Source organism: Vicugna pacos, unplaced genomic scaffold, assembly GCF_048564905.1.
Source record: "Vicugna pacos unplaced genomic scaffold, VicPac4 scaffold_149, whole genome shotgun sequence".
NCBI classification, from domain to species: domain Eukaryota; kingdom Metazoa; phylum Chordata; class Mammalia; order Artiodactyla; family Camelidae; genus Vicugna; species Vicugna pacos.
In genome coordinates, this window is record NW_027328829.1 from 9,031 (window position 1) to 34,445 (window position 25,415).

Genomic DNA, 25,415 nt, shown 5'->3' on the forward strand with positions numbered 1-25,415 from the left:
AGAGTCATCATAAGCCCACACCACACCTCCTGCCGTTAAATGCAGGAGCACGGTTAGGGCCCGGCCTTTGCTGTCTTTGTGTCATCACAGTGATACAGGATGGAAGGGGGAAGAGCACAGCCATTCAAGGAAGGCCGCAGCAATTGACATCAAAATGGTGAAGGATTCAACCCCCAATAGGCCTTGAGGCTCAGGATGAAGAGATTTAACTTCTAGCAGATCTTGAGATTCAGTAAACATCCATTGTAATAGTAACCTGGTGAATAACATGCCCCAGGCACCATGGCAGTCCCAATGATAGCCACAAAAGGTCAAAGGGTGGGAAATGGCCAACTCCCTGGGAATCCTAGCCCCTTGCCCTAAGGCTGGTCCTTCTACTTATTAGCATATGAAACCACCAAGCCCAAGAAAACAAGCAACACAGCGCCACCTCGCGGTCACCACTCTCTGTCCCTCTTTGGAGAAGACAGACCTTCTGTCTGTGGGGTGTGTACCTACTTCTAATCTGTGCATGAAACCCCCACACCTCGTGACGTTTCTCTTGCATTTCAATGTATCTGTCTGAATATATATACCTTTACTCAACACTGGCTTGCTCTTGAATTCTTTACTGCATGAAGTCAAAGAACAAAATCTGGTGGGGCACATCCCAGGGGCTCAACGAAAGCCTGGGACACAGCCCTTCTCATGCCCAACGTTTTTTATTCTTGTATCAACAGGACTGGGCTGTGAAGTGACGTCTGAGGCCCCAGCTAAGGGACAGAACCAGCTTCCAGGGTTCCAATTTGCGGGCAGCCTCTCCCCCAGCTTGGGCCTTGGGGTCTGCCCGGTTCTCTGTGTTTCTCTGTTGTGCTGACTCCCCAGCCATACAGCGTACTCCTAGGCCTGTCCCCACAAAACCCTTCTCTCCAAAATACAAGCACGTCATGTCACAATCCTCTTGTTCAACCAGGAAATGTTCAGCCCACTTTTTTCCTCCCCAATAAATTACCCAACTGTCCTCCCTCCCATCACATCACTTCTTTCTTTGTGAGAACTCTGCACTCGCCACACCCCATCATGAACACAGGTGTCTTGCTGGCTGTGACCGAGATGTTTCTTTCTCACACAGCAAGCGTCTTTTCACTTTCCCCTTGTTACCTTAAAAAAGCCTTTCCTGAGTCACCCACCACTCTGATTATGAACTCACAATGTGCTGAAGTTGCAGTCACTATATGCATACATCCCAGTTTTGGCTAGGTATCCATCACAAGATCTTCATTAAGGAGCTGCATCAAGAAGTTATACAGGGTATTCTTACATCAGAGTGGAGGAACCTGCAAAACATTTAAACGGCTTTGAAGAGAGTGTTAACCAGGAACAAAGATGTCGCGGGTCCTAGTCAAAAGTGTCATGAGGAAAAATGTTCTCCCAAGGCTCAGAGTGGCTTCTGAACACAGAATCCTCAGGGAGGAGGTGACAGGCAGTGATTAGGGTGGGTGATACAGGTTACGCTCCCCCAGCTGGGGAAGAATAGGTTTTTTTCTTGTTTTCCAAACAATTTCTTACTATCTTTTTCTCTTATTGCCACATACCATTTCCTACGAATTAAGCATATCAATGTCAGTCACTTGGGCCACTTGGGAGAAGCTACACGATGCCATTCACAGGGATGGGGCATGACAGCCACACCAGTCTAGGTTGAAAGACCAGTGGGGGTATTTGCAAGGTAATCACGGGCATGCAACAAACTCCCCAGCTTCAATGACCTCATCTCAAAGCTGGGGTCAATAAAATTACCAAGCAAATTGCGTGAAGATTATGGCCAATGTTTACTAGGTAAGTGCCCGTGAAAGCTGCCGCTTAATGGGGAATGAGTACGATCAATGAGGCCCTGTCTACCTGCCCACATGCGCCCTGCCTTCCTGCCTTGCTGCAACAGCAGAACTTGTTTAGCTGAGATGAACACCCCCAGAGCAGCCCAGACGGGAAAGCTCCCAGCTCTGCACGGCGAGACGTGTTCCTTTCCTTCTCAGAGCTGATCACAGTTTGCTGTCGTCTGTTTTTATGTTTATCCCTTTTGTAACTCCCTCTCCTCCGGAGTTTTTGCTCAAGCAGCACAGGGCCAGGTGTGTCTTGGGTCCTGCCGGATATTCTGGGCAGGGAAACAGCCAACTCCATATCTGGCTCTGGTGCTGAACGGAGAGAGCAGAAGGCCCAGGGGCCCATGCTGAACTGAGGCCCCTGCACCCAAAATTATGGTCTGACCTTGGGCAAATTACACAGTCTTCTTTACCCTGAGATTCCTCATCTGTCCATGAAAATAACTGCCCATGTCACACAGAGTTACAAGTATTAAAGGAAATCAACAAATTCACAACCTAGCCAAGGGGCTACAAGTGCATCCTCAACAGACAAATGCTGCCTTTACGGCTCTGACGCACGCTAAGCGGGGCGGCCCCACACAGTGAACACTGCTAAGTGCCAGGGTGTTAAATGCTTCATGTGTGCTATAATACTCTTTAGATCTTACAACAATCCCAGGAAGAAATGAATATTACCATGCCCATTTCACAGATTCACCAACAGGTTGAGAGTATGCATTCTATTCCAAGGCCCTATGGTGAAGAAATGGCAATTTAAACCGGAATCTGGGCCCAGGCCTTGGCTCCATCTCTCTCCCATCCACCTGACCACTTGCCTATGAATTCCACCTGAACAATATAAAAGTTTGCAGCCGGCCATCCCTTAAAAGCAATGTGTGCCACCGTTTGTCAATGTTGTTTAATTACCATAAACTGTTCTCAGAAACCACTACAGTAAAGAAAGTTGGACTTAAGGAATTCTGCATTGCGTTCTCCTGCAATGTGCAGGATCCCTTTCCTACACCTCCAAATCCAAGTGTATGCTTCCTCCGTGTTTATGTTTGCACACGGCTTATTAAAGCAGAAGGTATCTGCAGTAATTCCATCTCGGTTGCTTTCCAAGTTTGCAGATGATCCATATTCGGTCTGTGAACGAAAATACTACAATGTGAATGAGAATACTGCAACCATGTCAGTAAACAAAGAATACTGATACCAAGTCATTAAAGGCTTCCGCCACTCCCCGGCGAGGACAGGCCTGCAGCCCAGCCACTGCAGCAACTCACAATGGTGCCCTCTGAGCAGACTCAGAATAAGAAAGGACGGGCTACTGGCCCGAGATAGCTAGGTGCTTGTCTAAAAAATGAATTCAGTGAGTCCTAATATTTGCTTCCTCCCATTCATACAAAATCACTAAATTCTTGAACTTGAGATACCTGGCTTTCTTTAGATAACAAGTAATCTTTTATTGTTCCAACAACCTGGTCTTTGTTGTAAAGCTCCTATATATCCTAGCTCTTCCTCAACCTCTTGGGAGCAGTCCCTCAGAGAGTTCTGAGAGACGGTCATCCTGGCTCGAGTCCTCCCGCCAAATGAAACATAACTCTTAACTTTTAGGCTGCACGTTTATTTCAGTCAACAGTTTTGGACACCATGAAGCACCACAGCAGATTTCTCTCCACCTGAACTCTCCAAGTAACCAGAGCCTTGGTACCAGCAGTGGCCCTTTGTGCTCATCCGCCTCCTCGGGGGGTCCAGATGAATTTGGCTGAGTCTCTCCTGGTTCTCAGATCTCACATATTGGTTGATGATCCTAAGTTTTATCTGGCGGTGTATCCAGGTACGTGGCCCTCCAGCTGAAAGAAACTGAGGTGAATTACCCACCCAGTGGAGACATCCCGAGTGGGTCCAAGTTGAAAGACACTGGGTTCAGGACTGAGTGGTTAGGTAAGAGGCTGGTCTAATGTTTTCCTCAATTTGGTTACCTCCATTGAATTTTTCAGGATAAAAGTAAAACTCTTATGAGGAAACTTTCAACTCCAAATTTTGGACCATCCTCCTGGCTGGTAACAGCATTCTCAGGTGACAGGGAATCTTCCAGGAGTGGTAGACACAAAGACTTCATGCCACAGAGTTGTCCCTGTGGGAAATCTTACTAGCAAATTTATTCTGAGAACCCGACCTTACAATGGGGAATAGAACTTTCAAAAAAAAAAATAAAGAACAGAAAAGAAAAGAAAAAGAAATGACAGATTGCCAGTCTCCAAGTAAAACCCCAGCCAGATTTATGTACATACAAAACTTACAACATTAATCGGGAATAAGAAAAAAAAAAAACTCACTCTGGAAATAACCAGGCCTGATAAAAACATTTTTTGGCATTCTGAACTTGTAAAAACAAAATCCCCTTTAGTGGGAACTTGGATTTCTCTTCCTGTGTCCTTGAAATGTAAACGTTTTATCTTTCTCTGGATGTTTTAAGTGTGTGCATGTAAGTATATATATGTTTAGTTTAGTTTTTAAAGGAAACCTTGGACTCTGCCATACAAAAGTTCAAGTATTGTGTACATACGGTGGCCACGCAAATAAATTGGGATTCTAAGCAATTCTTTGATTGTACCAATTTTCAGATATTTTGCCATCTTAAACTTTGTTGCATCAGCCTGGACCACGAAGGCTTTAAGCTTTTGGAGAGTAAACCTTTGAATTTTATTTAGGCAACACCCTGACTCTCATGTGGAAGGGCCTCTTCATCTTATTGGTTTAAAATCACTATATATATATATATATATATATATATATATATATATATTTATTTATATATATATAAATTGATGGCCATATGATGGATTTTTTAATTTGGAAAAACTTTTTAATTGGTGAAAGTTTAAAGAGATCTCATTATAAACGGCTGTTTTATTGGTACCTATTAAAATAAAGTTTAAATGCAGAAAAATATATCTAATGGTTAACCTAAGAACTCAGATATAAAAATATAACTGGTTTGAAAAGCTACATTTTTGTTTTTCCTTTCTGATAAATGTTTCTAGAGATGCTAATAAAAACTTAGTATAATTAATGTTAATTAGGTTGAATAACTGGAAAAAGGATTGTAAAAATGTCAAAAAAACAGATAAGTGGCTTATCCCAAAAGGATAAATATTTTTATATGGTTATTTTGAATGAGATCAATAAAATGGACATTTTTGGATTTACATACAGGGTTTTGATACTACACTACGTAAAGTTAAAAAAAAAGGGCCAAAGAGTTCACCTACTCCCCCCCAACATTAAAGTTCAAACAAGTCCGTTTTATTTACCACAGTTTAACATATATTTATATGTAGACTGAAATACTTGATCAAGGATTGGGACAACAGACCAATTAATGAAATTAAAAATCGAGAAGGGCCTAAGCTCTTTGGCTGAAACTTGGGCATCCTAGAGACTTCTATAAAATTATATACAATGTACACCCACAAAAAAAAGGTTTCTGTCACTCCTTCTAGAAATAAGAATTATTGATTAAACTTAATAAATATAAAAATTAAAGGTATAAGATTTAATAAAATTGAGATAAAAGTTTGTGAAATTGGTATATTTAGATGGTCTTTATATAAACCTTTTGCTTATGTTGTGGGATAGATATGTTTCAGTGGAAAAACGCTTCCCCTTCTTGGTATTATAAGGCTGGGCACATGTCTATCCCTCTGAAAATATTAATTGAACAAATTAAAGGAAACCAATATAGTTACTTGAGACGTCCAATATAACGTAAATCTAAAAAGTAATTTGAGTAGCTAAAAAAAAAAAATAGGTTTACCCTGGGTTTAACTTATAACTCAAGGAAAAGAGACCTTAATAAATGTCTTATGCAAGCTTTGGAAGACAAAATAAAGAAAACCTTAGTTTTAAAACATGGAATTCTTTGTTTACAGCTCTTCTCACTGATACAAAAATGCCAATTAAGGAGATAAAATTGGGTCTGGGTGACAGAGCATTTATCTGGGGACCTGGAAGAGAGTGTCTTTGTCTTGCAGATCAGAAATATAAATACAACAAACAGTGACCTAGGACTGAGCCTAATTAGCTCAACGAAATAAAACTTGAGGCCATGAAATTTTTGGCATTTTAGAACTCAGAACTCTGACGGGTCCTTCAGACTTTGTGAGGAAATCTTAATTATCTGTTTCATAAATAGTAAGCCTTAGTGATTTGAGCAAGCAAATTCAGCTTACTCCAACTATTATTATAAATATAAGTAAGTTTTAAAGTGAAGCTATGAGATCTCTAGCTTTTGTCTGTTTATAAGCCTGCATACAGATTATAGAAGTGAGATATTTCTACTGCTAAAAAAAAAAATTTCGAAGTCAAAGAGCTCTGCTTAATTGATGTAAAAATATAAGAGCTTAAAAATTAAGTATTTTTAAAATAAAAACTTAACAAATTGACTTTCAGTGTCATGTGAATTGGAAAATATTCAATATTAAGGTAATATTTGATATTGTTTAGTTTAAGTATGTTCTAATAAATGTAGACATCTTTAAAATCATCCATCTTAACTATAATACCTTTACTGTACCTAGGTTTAATGAAAGTCAAATAAGATCCTGTTATATCTGTTGCAGATTTGTCAAAAAAAAAAATAACAGTAATGTGCTGTGGTAAAATTTTAAGTAAATTAAATGTAAATGAGATGAGAGCTTTGGGTAAATATTTAAAATATATTTTTAAAATGTATGCTTAAAATAATCTCTAAATGTTTGATATCTTTAAATTCTAGAGTTGTGCTAAATTAAGTTAAATGACAAGATTTTATTAAATATCTATGCCATTTTCAGATAAAATAAGATTGAAATATGAATTACTTAACATTTAACTTCCTCTTACAGTGAAACTAAAGGTGTTTAGAAATATTAATAAATGGTTGGTGTCACACAGAAATAGTCTCTATTAGTAAGGGAATGATCTCAGTATCCTAGGAAAGTAATATAAATGCGTAAAGGAAGATGTAAGAATGGAATAATACTTTGTTAATGAAAAATAGTGACTTTCTCCTGAAGCTGGTTACCTCTGAATGGAAGACAAAATAAGGGACACACTAATATAAGTATAGAAAGCTGTGGAAGGCTTGTGGAAAAGGAACCCTGAGGAAAGTTTTGTACGTGGTCAGAATTGGCTAAGTTTAGAATCAAATTGGGCAACGTAAATGAATCTTAGAAGTTAGCTGGAACAAGATTAGATTTGGTTTTCTCTCTGTTAAGAGGAAAAAATTTTCTTAAAATATTAATCCACCTTCAGTAACAGATTGTAAAACTTCTTATACCACTTAGCTGATCTGTTCTGCCTTTACATTTGACGTATTTTCTTGTTAATGAATTAGTACTACATTACAGTGATCTATATGTTTATCTGATCAAGTGTTCTGAAATCTTTCAAAAAGCTCCCCAAATATAAAATTCTAATTAATTAAATAAAAATTAATTTAATTAATTAAAATTCTTTTAATCTCCAGTTAAGTTTGGGATGCTACAGAAGGCCCCTGAAACATCCCAAAGAGAGATTTTTAACTATAAAGTTTCATTTGGCATTTTAAATAACATGGAATTGTCAAATGAATCATAAAACTTCTAAGGTTATATTGAATGAGAAATATTATTAATGTAGGTATTGTAGAAATTATATGGACTCCCTAAAATTCTGGTTTATCTGAAATGTTACCAGTGATAATTATGGGTATAGTGAACAGGTTTCTTTATTGATTATAGTGTAACGGTGTTTAACCATGCTTTTAAATCTTTTGTCATTTATAGACAGTTAATTGTTTTCTTCTGATGGTTTTGCAAAATGCTTTCTCTTCAAGGAGATTTACTGATTTCTAATAAATTTCAAACTACAGCACTGAACTAAACTGGGTAAGACATTTTAAAGTTCTAATGAAAACTCTCATTAAAAGAATTAGTTACATGGGACTGATTAACCAGCTGAATATGGTTATAATTTTTGATATTGTTTGAAATACTACTGCCTTTTAACCTGTTTCCCAGACATAAAGAATCTCTTCTCCTTAAGCTAGTTATGGTTCACAGCAATTTGATAAATTATAACTATGTATACAGACTTGGAACAGTTATCTTTTCTCTCTATCTGATCCCTCAAAAGACTAAAAATACTTAGGTCCCCAGTGGCTCTATCAGACAAATTAGGGAGATCATCTCCTAAGAGATATAGGAGTATAAAGGTATTTTAAGGATTTTAAAGAGAAAAGAATTTACCTAAATCTGTAAGGCAAAAATCCATGAAAAGCCTTGACGTGGCTTTCTTGGCCTTAGAAAACCTTATTAACATTCTACCCTGAGACTCCGTATTAAAACTTCCAACACAGTCAATTTAAAAAGCCTATATGATCAAATAATCAGATTTAATTTGTAAAGAAATTAATCTTGATTTGGCTATATTTGAGAAAACTGAGGGTAACTTTAGAGAGAAAAAAATTATATTTTAGTCGATATTAAATTCTAGTTTTGTTAATTGAGGTCCATATTTACTAAGACACTTCCCAGATCATTCCTTGCTGTTATGTCACACTGCTGTACAGTTTAATTGAATTATGAAAAGAATACTCTAGGTTTGATTCTGAAGCTCAGTAATCTATCCTTGGGTAAAATTCCAATGCCCCATGACCTGCAGCCAGGGGATTATACATACTGCAACAGGCATGACTTAAAGAACTGTCTCCAACCTGAATGGAAAGACCCTTTTTCAGATACTCTTAACTAGACCATACACACCAAAGCTGAAGGAAACGGAGTCTCGGATTCATTTCCTATCTGAAACAGCCCCTGCAGTGCACTGGCCTATAGAGCACTGCTCACCTTAAAACAATGCCCAAATGGAGAAAAAGCTTCCATACCAGGATGAGAAGAAGACGACATCTGAGCTAGACTGCTGACCCAAGACACCGGACCAGGACTGTATACCAATTACTTTGATAATTTCTCCAACCTTTGATTATGAACTACTCCAATTGTTAAGTTTATGATAAATTACCTATGTCTAGTACTTCTGTGTTACCTTGGTGGGTTTCCCTACTCCAAGGCTCTAACTAGATAGCCCTCAGAAACGTTATTCTAAAAAGAATTTATAGTTCTGTTTAGGCCACTGTTGATCTTACAAGGTGGGAGATTTCAACTGGCCAATTAATACCTGCCCTGACCCTGACCATAAATATGAACTTTCTCATAGGATCAAACTCAGAAACACAAGCAAAATTTTAACCCAAAAATACAACTTCTCGACTATTAAATTCTTACTCGTGACTTTATTAACGTTACTAGCTGTATTACTTATATCCTGTCTATTTTATAAAATTGTTGTCTGTTACATTTCCCAATGTGTAACTAGGCCCACAAGATGGATGATGGCTAAACATCTTGAAGAAACAGATAAAATTTATAACCCTGAATAAAATAAATATAATAGTGTGATTCTAGGTATGGGAATGAGCAAAGATGGGTAAACACTTCCTGGATCATAATAGAGTAGTAAGACAGGTGATCCAGAGAACTTTTAGTATCAACAGGGCCTGATAAAAAAAACTAACACCTTGAATGGCAACTCAGAAGATTCTTCACCTGAACTAGGAATGAGCCATCCTAGCACCGTGGGACAAAATTGGTCATGAAATGTCTCTCAAAATATTGGTCGAATTTAGGACCAAGGGGGAACACTGTGAATGAAAATACTACAATGTGCATGAAAATACTGCAACCATGTCAGTAAACAAAGAATGCTGAATCCAAATCATCAGCGGCTGCTGCCAACCCCCAGCGAGTTCATGCCTACAGCCCGGCCTCTCAGCCACTCACAGTGGTGCCCTCTGAGCAGACTCAGTGCAAGAAAGGACAGGATACTGGCCCTAGATAGCCAGGTGCTTGCCAAAGGAATGAATTCAATGACCCAAATGTTTGCTTCCCACCATACATAGAAAACCACTAAATACTTGAACTTGAGATATCTGGTTTTCTTTAGATAACAAGCAATATTTTATTGTTCCAATTACCTGATCTTTGTTGTAAAGATTCTATTTATCCTAGCTCCTCCACTACCTCTTGGGAGCAGTCCCTCAGAGTGATCTGAGAGGCTGTCATCCCGGCTCGAGTCCTCCAGCCAAATAAATCAAAGCCCTTAACATTTAGGCTGAACGTTTATTTCAATGACGTTCCAGAATAGACACAACTCATCAATTCTGTAATGGAACACACTGAATCAGGAACCAAAAGCGTGTTTTAGTCCAGAAAATCTCCAGGTTCCTATTTCTTCCTGTCATTATACAATCCCTCCAGAACTCATTACTTTGCTGTCTGCTCCTCTGGCAACCAAACTCAGAGAAGAGACAACTCAGCAGAGCGCCCTGCTGGGGAGAACACCCCGCAGAAGCACTGCAGGCTGCCTTCCCTCCCGCACGCTCTGCTGACCCTTGGTGTCCCCCGTGGAGACCAGGCCAACACAGCTCTTCCCAACAGCTGCAAAGTCGCACACGTTAAATAAATCATTTTCTTTTATATGATATTTTACGTATATACCCATCTCTGAAAACAGCTTTGCCAGAAGCCCAAATCTTCAACATTAATCTGCAAAGGCAAATCAGGTCCCCAAGGGAAAACAAGTCTTAAGACGACGCTAAGGCCTCCAAAGTCCTCTCCACGACCATGAACCAAACTGCCTGCAGGTCTGCAGCTGCAGGACGCTACATGTCTGCTTTTAAAGCAACCCCTTTCTGCCCTCGGGTGCTACAATGCCCTTTTATGCCCTCCCATCACAGGGCAAGAGCAGCCGCTGCAGAACCTTGCAGGGCAGCACTGACAGGACTGGACAAAGGGGATCAGAGTTAAACAAAGCATTCTGATGACACGAGCTTGTCACTGTGTCTCTTTACAGATGTAGATATATAGAGAGAGAAGTGGGGTGATATTGCTCAAAGTCACACAGCTAATAAGTGGCAAAGTATATAACTCTGCTCCTCCCTCCTGTGTGACGCCCAACTGGGACAACCACAGGGTTCTCTCGTGGCTGCCTGAACAGTCTTTTCCTATCACTCATGACACACAATAGTGTCTGAACTTAGCCTGCATTTGCAGCATCTTTTCCCTCCAGTTTCTCAGGAACAAGGCTGTTCGGGCCTGTATGAATTCCGGCTTCCTGAAATCTCCGTGCTCAGGCTGGTCTTGCCTGTGCATCCGGCCCGCTGCTCAGAGGCTCTTCCTCCCCTGCAGGAGGACGTTTCTAATCTTCACAGGGACACAACCTCAGGGGAGCTCTCCTCTCGCCCTCAGCATGGCAGGTGTCCCAGGCCTCATCCCGAGCAGCCCCGTTAGGACGGTGTCTGCCCAGCTCTGCTAGTCAGATCAGCAGCCTCAATGCCAGGGATTATACCCAGGTCACACTGCAAACCTACTGCCCGCCTCACAGCCCCCAGCCAGCAGGTCACCTGGAAGTCACAGCAAGTGCCCCACCCAATCCAGAAGTCTCTTCTTTTGCCAGCACCACTGATGAATGGTTTCCAACCTTCGGACAGTTTCGCACAAAACAGCACCTTCTACTGTGAAACGGGTGGTTTTTCTTCTGCGCCTCATCCTTACTGGAAACGTAAAAGGAAACCAAAAGGCCTTTTCTCAACCCTTTTCTGATGAAACCCTCCCACCCACAATACTCATATGCTCAAGAGCTTTGGATCCACATGATTTTCGTTCTCTTAGGCTAAGTGGCTCAAAAAACTAAGGGATTCTTTCTCCTTTGAGGGTATTAGCACTCAGTTTCTCGGCTTTAATCTGTTTTTGTCTCTCTCTTCAGTGACCCTAGCAGTTGCCACCTCTTACTCCCTTCAGCAGCCTCCCTCCCAACTTCAAGTCTAGGAAATCAGCTGTGATGAGGGGCATGGGGGCAGTCACAGAAGATGCAACTAAGGCACAGAGAGGCTACATAATTTGCCCAAGAAATCACCTTGAACCACCAACAGAGTGTGTCACGTCCCTCTGTTTAACTCTAATGCTAAGCAAGTTAACTTTTTGTAGATTATGTTTATAAACAGATGAGGTATGAAAATACATACAAGGACACACATCAACTCTAAGATCCTCATTAACTCCACTATTTTGTTTCTATTTATTTTATTTCTATTAAAAAATTAAGAACCCCTGCAGTCAATATAGCAAAATGTTACTGGGTTTTAAATCCAGAATATACAGGGGTTGTGTCATTACTCATTCTTGTATGTATTTTCACAAGACAAAATGATTTGAAAGTCTCTCTCCCCGCCCCCTACTCACTACTGGCTCTCACCAGAGCTCCCAGACCACACATCTAACAGCCTTTCACTTTACCCACAGCTGAACTCATCAGTTTTCCCCCAGAACTCCCTCTGCTGCTTTCCCTCCTCAGAACACAGCAGGACCATTATTTAACTCATTAATCCACCCAGAAACCTGGGCCTTACTCCATCCTACCTTCACAGACAGCATTGATCCTTTCCTCTTTACCATCTAAACATGCCTTCAATCTGTTCGCTTTTACCCACTGACCGTCCCACCGCTCAATTGGAAGCCAACAACACTGCCCACCTGGACTCATGAGTCTCCCAGGTGGCCCCACAGCCACTCTCCCCTACTTGAGACAAATGTGATTGTGTCTCTCCCACGCTTTTGGACTCATTTCAGACCCACTGTTCTTAGAAGAAACTTCAATTTCTTCACCTGGTGAAGGTCCTTGCCATGAAACTGTCAGCTCAGTAAGGGCAGGACACACCCTCGTCCCTCGGCTCCACCATCTGGCAGAGCATCAGCTTGGGAGGATTGAGTTCTTAGCAAACTACTTCACTTATCCATACAAATCCATGGTAGATTAGAAAGATTTTAGATGTTAAGCTCGACTATTAATTTGGGGATTTTGCACTGGCAACCTGCAAGTATATATTCCAATTATTGTGTCTTCTTAAAACCATACCCAGATTAAAGGAGTATTTGTGGAATGTCTTCAGAGTAAAAGGGACTGTACTTTTACAGATTTTATGTTTTAAAATATGAACAACCCGGACAGGGTCAAAAATAGAACCGCCTCACAAGTGACAGAAGACAGGTGAGACGCATATAGCAACAGGTCACAAAGATGGTAAGAGCAAAATTGTTTCTCCAACCCCCAAAACATTCCTCCAAGAACTGAAAACTCAGAAATTTGAAAGTAAAATACTATCATATAAAGAAAGAAAATAAATAATCCTCTTCATCAGGGTTTCTAGACCTGACTGCAGAGTTATTAGCAGGCCATACTGAATCCTAGCACAGAAAAATCAGATGGACTAGTGGTGAGTAAGTTCCAGGAAAATGGCAGTAACTCCTCCACTTGAAAGAGAACACACACTCACTTGTTCAAGGTGATTGTAAACCACATTCTGCAGAAATTCAGAAGATTCAGGCACCGCTTCTAGATGGTGATGACACGGAAGGACGGCTTGGATGCATGCTTCTAACTGAGTCACCGGCATTCTTACACTGCAGGGGGAAATGGAGGCCCTCAGCCAAGAGCACAGTTGTTCCTGTCATGTATCCCAGGCCGTGCCTCGGGGACTCAGTGTACTGTAGCAGTCCGGCCCCAGGTGAGGACCAGCAGCGTGGCCCAAGCAAGCAGGAGGGGCACTGTGCTTGAGAAATCCCATCCCCCATGGGGGCAAGAGGGGCTGGTGGGGTTGTGTGAACCTATAAATGCTCATAGAAATACACCTGCATACATTGAAGTGATAAAATTAAAAGTAGCAGGCTATTTAACAAAATTTCAATTGTCAGTGTTAATTTTACCATTCCATTCCGCTTGTCCCCTGCACTCTGAGACAGGCTTAGGCTCTCTCACACATGCAGCTCTGATGCAATGGTTGTGAAGTTATTTTACTTTGCTGCAAGTGTCTTCGCTCCCAGTGTCACTGTGACTGTCGTCTCTTAACACAGTCAGATATCTTCCTGCATCTCTCCCTGAGTTCCTTGCTCCTGCTTCTCAGATCCTGAGATAAAGAACAGGTGAAGGCACATGACTGGAAAAGTCAATGTGGACTTGACCAAAGTCCTCAGTGACCCCCTAGGTGAGTGCTGCCCACCCCTTACCTTCGATTCTCAAGGTTCTGCCCAGGGTGACATCCAGCCAGGAGAGAGTCCTGGGCCCTATTAAAAGCTGTGTGGCTTGGGTGCAGGGAAAGCTGCAGGAGCTGGTTCTGTAGCCGGTCCCATCCACACCTCTGCTCCTCTCTCTCCCGAGGCAGCGCTGCCAAGCCCCCAGGCTCCCTGAGCTTCTGTCTTTCTCTTCTACTCTACTTCAAGCCCTTTTCCTCTTCCTTTACTCCCTGATTATCCCTAGCTGGAGTGATTTTTCTATCATAGAATCTGAAAAAATTTCCTGCAGCTGAAAAAGAGGTGCCAGAGGTCAACGCGCATATGGTGGTTCCTGAATAGAGCCCCTGGTTAGGGGGACCCTCACCAACACTCACGGGGCATCAGGCATGTTGCAGGGTCGACCACCACCAACAAGAGTTTGCTGTGACACCAAGGCACGCACAGCATCCCTGCTCACTAAATTGTAGTTGTAGTCCTTTATTAAGAAGCAAAAATAAAAAAATTGCTCATGTTTCTTACTAAAATTATTTATGAGGGAGAAAAAGAAATTGTAATAGAAAGAACAAATTTCACTCCATGTTAGATGTGTTCATTTGGCTTTAATCCTGTACCTTGTTTTCTAGGCTCAGACTTGCTATCTCTGCACCTTTTGTAAAAGAAAGTTGCCTTTAGCCTGAAATATTCAGGAGGGCCTATTCTCCGGGCTCTGATCTTTAAGGATATTTGCTCTTCTACACTTATGTATAGATGGCAAGTTGTAAAATAGTGAATAACCTTTCTTTTTTTTTGGAGGTTTTACAGGGGCACCATAATTTGACCCACATGGACAGCTGCAGGAACAAAGGATTTCAAGGACAAACAATTCATACAGCAAGAAGTTTGCAACAACCAGCCACATCCCTGCCGCTTTTTAGTATAAAAGGAGACTGAATTCTGCCCTGGGGAAGAGAGTTCTACTGGATAACAATATGCCATTTTCTGGGTCTGCCAGCTTTACAAATAAAGTCTCTTTTCCTTACTCCAACATCTCATCTCCCGATTAATCGGCCTGTCATGCAGCAAGCAGAACGAGTTTGGACTTGGTAACAAATTGACTGCCTTAGAGGTAGTATGTCTCCACTGTTTCCTCATTTCCAGTATTTCACCACCTATCAATTTTATATGCTTTTTAACAACATGAACAAAAAACCTATTACAAGGAATTGATTCCACAGAAATAAAATTATTTCTACTCCTTCAAAACTTTTTTCTTTTCTATTTTATTTTGTTTTGCTTATTGAAAAGAAAATAAATTCAAATCTTTTTATTTCACGTATTTTTATAACTAGATATTGTAAATACTACAAAGATATTTAAATTGCAATAAAAATTGTTCATATATTAGTATAAAGATATATACACAATCAATGCAGATTAGGAAAGGAGTAGATATTTACTAAAAATCCACTGCACATCCAGTCTTTTACAAGCATATCCTGGAATATAAGCTCTATTATCCAGGGTCCCCCACCCCCAATCTCACTGCGGAGTCCCTTAGTAATCAACTACCAAGGCACCAGCATAGAACCATGAGATCACTAGTTTAGGTATAAATGAGAGTATTAGCTCATTCAATTCTAAAACAGAAACCTTAAAATAAATACTGAACTTACTTACAGATAAACAAATTTGGACACAAAAAAGTACAGTTTCTCCCCAAATTCACAAAGATAATAACTGGTAAAGGCAAGATTTGAACTCATCTGCCTTGAATATAAAGCTAAGTTGGAAATCCCCTTCAACTGTGGAGGACCAGCAGCACAGCCTGTCACCCTATCTTTGTTCAGATCTGGCTTTAGACAGCCTGAGACAGCACCCCTTCCTATGGAACTCGAGGGCAAACAATAACAATAAGGATTTTATATTCTGTAGTTTCTTAGGTCTCAATTATATAAAGTGTCAGCAGGTCAGCAGAAAACTCTGGGAAATATGAGTGGGTCCAGAGCTTTTTGCTGATAAGAAACTCAATCTATCAGGACAGAGTGACCTTCCCATGAGAGGCCTCATGGACATAAACTAAAGGCAACTGAGCAATGAAAACTAGCAAGAACATGGAACTCAAGCAAGAAGGATCCCTACCATCCCCTGCCCAGTTGCCTCTTCACCTTTGTGGACAAGACGGCAGAAGGTCCATGTTCTTGTCCAAGTTACAACATCATGGATTCTCACCCATATAATATTACGACTCTATGCTGTCTTAAGTCCTTTCCAACTAAAATATGATGACACCAATATCTCAGCGGAATGTCTATGTCTCCACTTTCTCTCTTCTATTAGGAGACTATATCTATGGCCACAAAGCCGAAATTCAATTAAAAACACCATGCACGAAGCCTGGTGAAAGTCTGTGTAAGAGACATTGTTCTCAAGCTCAGTGAGTGAAAACTCAGAAAAAGTGGTCCTTATCCCTCTGCAAGTGGAAGGTAGCCTGATTGTGTGTGTGTATGTGTGCACACGTGTGTGTGTAAATCAAATACAATGTATTGTGGGATGTGCACAGATTTTTTTTATGTTACTATCATTTCATGAGGATGAGCCAACCTTTAAAGTAATTTGAATCTACTATTCTGAGAGAGTCTCAGGATCTTTTGGTGGAGGATGGGAAAGGGGAAAGGAAAGGAGGAAAGAAGTAAATGAAGCAAAGCTGTAAGTATACTGCTAGGGAAAGGCAAGACATTAATTTTGTTCCTACTTGCATCACACACAAATTAGGGACTGGCTTTCCCACATGTCTTGTCAAGCACTGAGTTGCAGAAGAACAGGTGACAGCCCATTTCTCACTGAGCTTGTGACTGTACGTGGCATCTTATAGACACTAATTATTTAACCTGATCAAACAATCTGGCAGCAGGCTGTAATTCTCCTATTTTGAGAGATAAGAAAACAGGAAGTGAAATAGGGTATATAGCTTGACCAAAGTCAGAGGACAAGTAAACTAAAGAGGATGAATTCAAACTCAGATCTGAATGCAGAGTCTGATCTTCCCACTCCGAGGGCTGGAAATTCCTTAACACACAGGGTCCCCAGCTCCTCTGCTTTGTTCCTGGCACCAAGCATTTCCCATGGCGATATTCTCCAGTTCTCAGACACAGCGCTCTGTGCAGCCAATAACCTCCATTCGACCTTGATCATCTACCTGTCACGCCCACCAGGCTTCACCAGGCAAGAAAGCTGGCTTTCAACTGCATACAAAGCCACCCCTGTTTTATCCTGGACTCTTCAGCGGCTTTTCCAGCGTAAACACAGCCATGAAAGTGCTCACAGTTTGTACATGAGCCACACTACCTCTCTCCATCTCTGTCCCCACCTATACTACTTTGCTATGACCATTTTGAGAATCTTGGAAACAAATTTTTAAAAACAGAAAAGAAAGGATTCTGTAACAAGTACTTAATACTTACAATTTTAAATGAGAAGTTACAAAGTGAGTATTTACAAACCGAATCTGCCTTCCTAGGTGTCAGTTTTAACAGTTAAAATATACAATAGCAAAAAATTCTGACTTAAATAATTAACAAAAACATCAACAATAATCTGGAATAAACTCAAAAACAATGCCCATGTTGTACATGGAGGAAGTACAGGACTGTACTGTGGGGTAAAGTAAGAGGTGTGAAAGTAGAGACATCAACATTTTGTATGCAGGAAAGCAGTTTTGTAAAAATGTACGTTCTCCTAACGATAATTCAAAAGTACTAAAAAATCCCACGAGAGCACTTCTTTTTTTTTTAACTTGAAAAATTATATTAGAATTCTTCAGGAATAATAAAGTCATAATACTAACCAAGAAAATTTGGGATCGAAAAGAGAATCAAAAAATCGCACTGTCAGATATTAAATAAATGTTTACAATATGTAAGATATAGTGCTAGTGTAAGAAAGTAAGATTGATAAAAATAAACCATGAGCTCAAAAAGAGACTCTAGTGTACATAAGTATTCTTTACAGGTGGGATTTCAAGTTAAAAAGCAAAGTAGGAATTCAATAATTGTCTTGGGACAATCAGAGAATCCCCTGGAAAAAACAAATTCTATTCCAGTCATAATGACCGCAAGAAAAATTACAGAATGTGATGTGAATATTAGAAAGTACTAATAACAGCGAATATAATTCTTTGCTCATATTAATTCAACTTCTCTTCACTATAACAAGTACCATCATCATCTCCATCTTAGAGATTAAAAAAACCTACAGAAGAAATTTATACCATTATAAGAAAGTATTTCTAAGAATAATATCAGGAATAAAACCCCAAAAGAAGACATTTACAATCTTAAGATTATTTTGGGCCACAACAAAAATGAACCTACTGAACAAAATGAAAGGCAAAATATGACAAGGAAAAGCTCTCTGATACATGTTGATGAAGACAAGGGGTTAATGTTCATAATATACATAGAGCTGTCACAAAGCAACAAGAAGCTGCCTCACTTAAATGTGTGCAAAGGACAAAAGAGATCATTCACTTTTTAAAAGTCAGATGGCTAATGAGTGAAAAATGCTCAATACCTCACTGGTCATCAAGTGCAAATTAAAACAATGAAAAAGTACTTTTGCTCATCATATTGGCACATATTTTTAAAAGATATTCTAGCTAGTGTCCATCTTTGAGAGAACAAACTGTGAGCGATCTTTTGGAGGATGACATGTCAATGGATATGTAAACTCTGAAAAACGTGTGTACACACAGGCTGAACTCCACATTTTGGAATCGTTTCATTTAGAAAAATTCAGTTCAAAAAGATGTACTTATCAGAGCATTTACACAGCACTGTTTACAATGGTGAGAAGAAAAGCTGAAGTGAAATCATATCCAGCGATAGAGAATTGGTTACATAAGTTATTCTACATCTTTTCATGCCCCACAGGAGAAGGAATTTCTTGATTCACTTGAAAGGAGCCTGTGATTTATGTAGTTGTCACATCCAAGGACTAAATTTCCAGAAACCTTAACGAAAATAATACTCATACAAGATCACAGGAATGTTTGTATAAGAAGTATGCCAGTCAAACACCCTTTCTGACAGTGGAAAATGGAGAAAACTTAAGTGTCCACCATCAAGACAATGATGCGGTAAATCACGGTGAGCTGTGGGCACTAAAGTTCCGGTGTTTCGGCGTGGTCCAAGGCCTTGTCCACAGTACGCTCCCACGAAAGGTGTCCTTACACAAGAGACCAAACCTGCATATCAGGAAAACCCTCTACTCTATCTGAAAGGACCGGGTGAGTCTGGAGAGAGAGGACGTCTGTGATATATACCTGAGTGAATAAACCGAGCTGCAGAAAACATATAGTATGGCCTTATTTTTCAATAAAGCATATATACACACACATAGACATAGATTTCTCATATACGTGTATGTATGAGTTTATTTATATGACATAGGCATAAAGGTCATGAAATATATACTCCACATTGTCAGCAGTTTTTACTCTCAGGAAAAAAGGGGAAGGGATGTAGGGGACTTTCGGTACCACAACAGATCTCTTTTCAGAATTTCAGTTAAGTATACTTGGAATTTAAAAGTTTATTTAAGTCCAAAGTAAAATGGACGAGGACTCCACAAGACAGAATGCTATACTAGTCATTAAAAATCATGCCAGGGGAGATAGAATATTGTAGAAAAATGTGTAATAAGCCGAATGGAAAATGGAGGTCTCCACACAGTATACAGGCACACATTGCTCGCTGGTTTTTATGACAGAGGTAATACACACTGATGAAAAGAACAGAAAATAGATGTTAATGTGTTAATTATTATCTCTGAGTACTGGCACCAGGATAGATCCATTTGACCCTTTTTTCATACATTTATATTAAATACACACTATTTTTCATCTGAAAAATGCATTTTTAGATGTCTAGTACCACACATTGGAAAATTACACGAGTACTTACAGAAACAAATAACTAGGAGACACCGCAGCAGCGTCACAAAGTGTAGAAAGGGCGATCCTGAATAACACCGCGCAGTTACATAAGGACCCACAAAGTGAGAGCACCTGCTGTAACAGGGCGCGGCCCCCTTCCATTTGTCAGATGTGTCTTCAGGGCTGAGGCAGTTCTGAGCACGGCCAGTGTCAGTGCTGGTGTCTGGATGGATGCCACTGGAGGTGAGGGCACCTGCAAGCCGAGAGGAAGAACAGAAATCATCCTCTGCTTTTTCTGTCTTGTTTCTTTGTTACTTTTAAAGAGAGGCGGAAATAAGATAAACTGGATCTTTCCTACTGAAATTTCAGTAATGAAACCATTTTTAAAGTGATCACAACTTATATTCTGCCTATGACTGTCTTTTCAACAAAGCATCATATTTATAAAATGTTAATTAACTCAGTTAATTAACTCCCTGTTGAAACATTCTAGTAAAGAGCATGAACTGCAGTATGTAAAAGAACCACACCTGCAGTGACTAGCTCAGCTGTCTTGACGGCAGTGCAGTCAGCCCCCACCATCCCGTGGCCCTGAGCTCCTGATGCTGGTAAGAGAGCGCGCTGCTGCCTCAGATGGAAAGAAAAGGTGAAAGCATTTTCTGAAATCTACAGCACTGACAAAACATAACTGATAAATCCCAGGCTCCTTGGAGGCTGTCATTTTCCGTTTCTGGCCAACACCCGTCAATGAGCAGAACCACCCCATTCCCGAGTCATGGGACTCACGTGGGCAGAAGTTTTGGAGAAATTTCCAGGTATAGAATGTAAACCAACTATACATAAAACTCTGAAAAAGAAAAGATGCAATAATCTGATTTTGGAAGACACTAAAATATTCTCCTAAGCCCTAGTACTTGGAAAGGCTGGGCTTCTACTAAGCCACTTATTTATTTCACAGCCAATGAGCATCTCCCACAAACCCTGTTTCCCTGTGTCTGCTGGGAGCTTCAGGCACATTGATGTTGTCTATCTTATAAGTCACAAGGCAGAGGCGTGTGTCTCACGCTGGCAACTCTCACACAGGCTCAACTCCTAGCCTCACTGTATGAACTTGGCCCCATTTTCTCACCTGTTTATTTGGTACCTGTTCTTCTGTAAGCTGCCTGAAATGCTTATTGAAACAAGTCAGAAGAATGAGTGGGTAGAGAAATGGACAGATGGACAGGTGAGAGATGGGCAGAAAAACAGAGAGTCTCCAAGAGAAGGGGAGCAATCAAAATTACCTATGCAAAACCCTCTTCTAGTCAGGGAAGGAAACCACCACGGAGAAGTGTGAAGAGGCAGGTTGCTTAGGACTGTTTCCTGGATTCCATGAAAAGTCACACCAAGAGATGAGAGGGTAGAACTATAAATAATAAAAGAAAAAATCATGCATGTTTGAAAAATATATCTACATTATGTACTTTCTAAAGAATAGAGTCAAATTAGCAAGGCCCAATAACACAATCCTTGGGTATATACAGAAGTGAGAATCCCATCTCCAATCTGCAAGGCATCCCTTTGGAGCACTGAGAGTCTACACGGTGCAGTCATAAAGCCATCACCGCAAAAGCGATGCTATCCTGCACTTACGAGGAAAGAGCAGCTGTGCTCGGTCTGCCTACACGTGTCTTTTACACCCCTCAGCACCTCTACGGGGGAGGGACGCCTAGCGAGCCCCATCTCTGCAGGACAGAAAACAAGTCCAAGAGAGGCTAAGCCGACCTACCAATTCTCCATCTCACAGGACTTGTCACTCCAGACCAGGACTCGAACTCGGACCCACGTTTGTAACCACAGTACTACCGTATTTTATGTGCTTTTTGTGTGTATAATACATTTGTTTCTGGCATGAAAGGGTATTTAATAAATGATCGGTTGTCTTGTCTATCTCATTAGTTCACAATCTTTATATTTTTGAATTGTACTCTTCCCCTGGAGAAAGGAACGGAAAGAGCGGGGGTCAGAATGAGGTGGGGCTCCATTCTTTATCTGTTGCCTCATCTCATCCAAGTCCCCAAACAGGGAGAAAGAGCAAATGTTCTCTTCATCATTTAAAGAGAGGGCTCCAGTGACGGTGACTTACTCAACCCCAAAACCAAGTCTGGGGGAAGGGCACATGCAGCAACGAGAGCAGTATCACCTGTAGGAAGGCAAAAAGAGCTCAGGGGATGGCTCAATGGGTCAGCCTGATTTCATTTCAATCGATAATACAATAGCACACTCTAAAAAAACTAGAATGCAATGGATTTCCTCTTTCTTGACATCTAGCAAGTTTCCACATCTCACATGTAACATTATCACGAACTAGTGAAAGGAAGAGTCCACAGACAAGGAAAATCAATGCCACAGGCAGGCTGAAACACAGGCTGGAGGAAAGGAAGGGAAAGGGCATAGTAAAGAAGAGGGGAAATTCTGGGAAAAAGACATCATCACAAGGACTCTCAAGCATCATCCAGCAATCATATAATCATTCTTTCAAGAGAGAGTTACTTAGGTCCTATTTTGTGCAACATTGTACAGTGGGCGAAGCAAGAGCACAGCGTCCATGGTGGCAGCAAGCTGCGGAGCTCCAATACACTTCTGATCCCGGTACCTTGCACACTTGTCCTCAGTATAAAGGCAAAATATATAGTAAAATAATCCAATGTAAACTCTATGCAATGCTGAAAAAAATTAAAGAATACCTAAATACCTGGACAGACACACCACGCACATTCCTGAATCAAATGACAGCATTCTTGGGATGGCAGTGCTCCCCAGAGCGATCCATATATTCAACGTGGACTCGATCACAATCCCAGTGGGTTCCTCTGCAGAAACTGACTATCTGCTGCTACAATTCATATGGGAATTCGAGGATCTCAGTAACCAAACCGTACTTGAAATAGAAGAACAGTTTGAGAGGACTTGTAATTCTCAATTTCAAACCTTACAACTGTATCTCCAGGTGAGATTAGAGGCCATTTTTAAGTTATAATTGTGTTTATCCTTATTTTCTAAATTCTGTACAACGAATATACCTGTTAGAATAAGAAATTTAAAAAGTAAGGTATCTTTTAAAACATGCAAACCTATTCATTCATTGGGAAAAAAATATTTTGACTATAAAGAAGTAAACAAATATCTAGTGAAAAAGGACTATTTAAAAACAAGAGTGCATTTACATTTTTTGTAAATTGGAAACGGAAAAGCACAAACACATCAAGTTTCTAGGGAGAGTGTTGCAACATATTAATTGTTATTTCCAAAATTCTAATTGAACAATGAAAACTCACGAAAGACAAAATCTTGATTGACAGCCAACTGCAAACACATGGAGAGCAAAGGCCTAGAAATCACAGTTCCTTTAACTCTGCTACTAACTCAATAGGAGAGGAAATTCCTCAGTGAGGGGACAGTGGAATCCCATGCATAAGACAGGATACACAGTACAAACTGCACTAGAATTGGGGGTGATTTCCATAGAAGAATTCTAAAGTTACAACATTGATGAAAAACTATAAAAACACTGACAGACAGATTAAAACACACAGTCATATATATTATATAAAAACATATGAAGTCTGCCCCCATGTTGCATAGAAATACAAACATATTTGTTCATTTATGGGCACTGATTACTTTATCCCAGGTAGAATATTTCAACTAAAATAGATAATCAATAATACACTCCTCTTGTCAAAACTAGTTGATAAGTTACTCTGCTATGTATGCATAATGTGTCTAAGATAGATTTAAAATTAGTGAAAAAGATTTTTGTATGGTTTCTTGAACCCTTCTCAAGACACCAAGCTTAATTTTAAAATAAATCTGAGCAGTATTTCTATATGATCTTTTCCCTTGTGAAATGAACAACACAGTCTGTTGTCAAAATTCTTTCCTTACAATGATTCACGAGCACCGTATACTCACAAAACTGCTGGACAGCAAGGCACTATCCAGACACTGTGACAAATCAAATGAAACACAAGGAAGACAGTGACCCTATTCTGCAGGGCTTATAATCTGTTCCAACACCGGGTTTTTATTTGATTTGTTTGATTGGTTAGAAAAATAAAATCACTCAAGTACATTCTTCTTTGAGCATTATGTAAATCATGACTCTCTTTTTAGTGTCATGAGCAGGAAAGACTTGAGTATGAATTGATTAGATCAACTAGGCACAATCATCGCTGGAGCCTGTGTAATAAATAAGTACATGAGATCTAAAATAAACCTACACAGATCTCTGCAAGGAAAATGAAGAGGTGAGTTCCCCAATGAGAAAACAAACAATCAAGAAATCAAAAAAGGAAAACTTTTTCATTAATGATTCCAGGCAGTAGTGGAGCATGGTGGTGAAGATCACAAATGCTGGGGACAAACATGAGGGTCTGAAATCCCACAGCACTGGGTAGCTGTGACACTGATATTTCAGTGAAATTTTCTGCACCTCAGTCTCCTATCCATAGACTGGGGACAGCCACAGCACCCATCTCCTAGAACAGTCTTAAGAATTAAGTTATTTTTTATATAAAAGTTTAAATAAAATACCTCAGATTTTAAATATTACCCCAAAAGCTCAAGGAACAAAGAAAACAGTGATAAATTGGAGTTCATCAAATGTTAAAAATTTGCTTCAAAGGACACCATCCAGAAGGTGAAAAAACATCAGAGAGGAGAAAATTTTTTCAAATTATTTATCTGATTAAGTATTTGTATCTTCAAATAAAAGAAAAAACTCCTACAACTCAACAAGAAAAAGAGAACTCAATTAAAATGTGTATAAAGTATCTGAAAATGTATTTTTCAAAGAAAATATACAAATGGCCAATAAGCACAATCAAACGATGTTCAATATCATTAGCTGTAAAAGAAATCAAGTCAAAACCACTAGGAGAAACCGCTTCACACTTACTACAATAGGTTATAATAAAAAAAATGTGTAACAAGCACTAATGAAGACACAGAGGAAGCGGAGCGCGCAGCCCTTGCTTTTGAGGATGTAACACAGGGTGGCCACTTTAGAAAACAGCCTGGCAGGTCCTCAGAGAGTTGAACATTTGGTTTATGAATGACCCAGCATTTCTGCTCTCTGGTCACACAAGTAAGAGAACTGAAAACAAATGTCCACATAAAAATTCCTACAGGAGTATTCACGGCGCCATTACTCTTCACAAACAAAAAGCAGACACAACACAAACGACTATCACCTGATGAATGGGTAAACAGTAGGGCCCAGATATACAGTAGAATATAATTCAGCAATAGCAAAGCATAGAGTACTGACCCAGGCCACAACCTGGAAATACATTGAAAAAGTTACTCAGTGTGAAAGAAGTCAGTCACAATAGACAGTTCCATTTACATGAAATAACTTGTTTTACATGAAATGTCCAGCACAGGCAAATCCATAGAGAGAGAACAATGGCTGCCTGGGGCTGGGGGAGGATGAGGAAGATGGGAATGACTGCTTGTGCATAC

The 25,415-nt window shown here is 40.0% G+C and overlaps 1 protein-coding gene across 1 annotated transcript in view; it reads right to left on the reverse strand.

The window, feature by feature from the left end:
* Positions 1–1,234: 1,234 nt before the first annotated feature.
* The window catches only part of LOC140695129 (trafficking protein particle complex subunit 9-like), a 48,812-nt gene continuing 24,631 nt past the window's right edge, over positions 1,235–25,415 (reverse strand). The window contains exons 4-7 of the mRNA XM_072958027.1: positions 20,441–20,538; positions 20,043–20,163; positions 13,264–13,390; positions 1,235–1,316 (exon numbers count right to left, since the gene is read on the reverse strand). Of these exons, the coding sequence (XP_072814128.1) occupies positions 1,302–1,316; positions 13,264–13,390; positions 20,043–20,163; positions 20,441–20,538 (361 nt within the window). The 3' untranslated portion in view covers positions 1,235–1,301. The remainder of the gene's footprint in view (positions 1,317–13,263; positions 13,391–20,042; positions 20,164–20,440; positions 20,539–25,415) is intronic.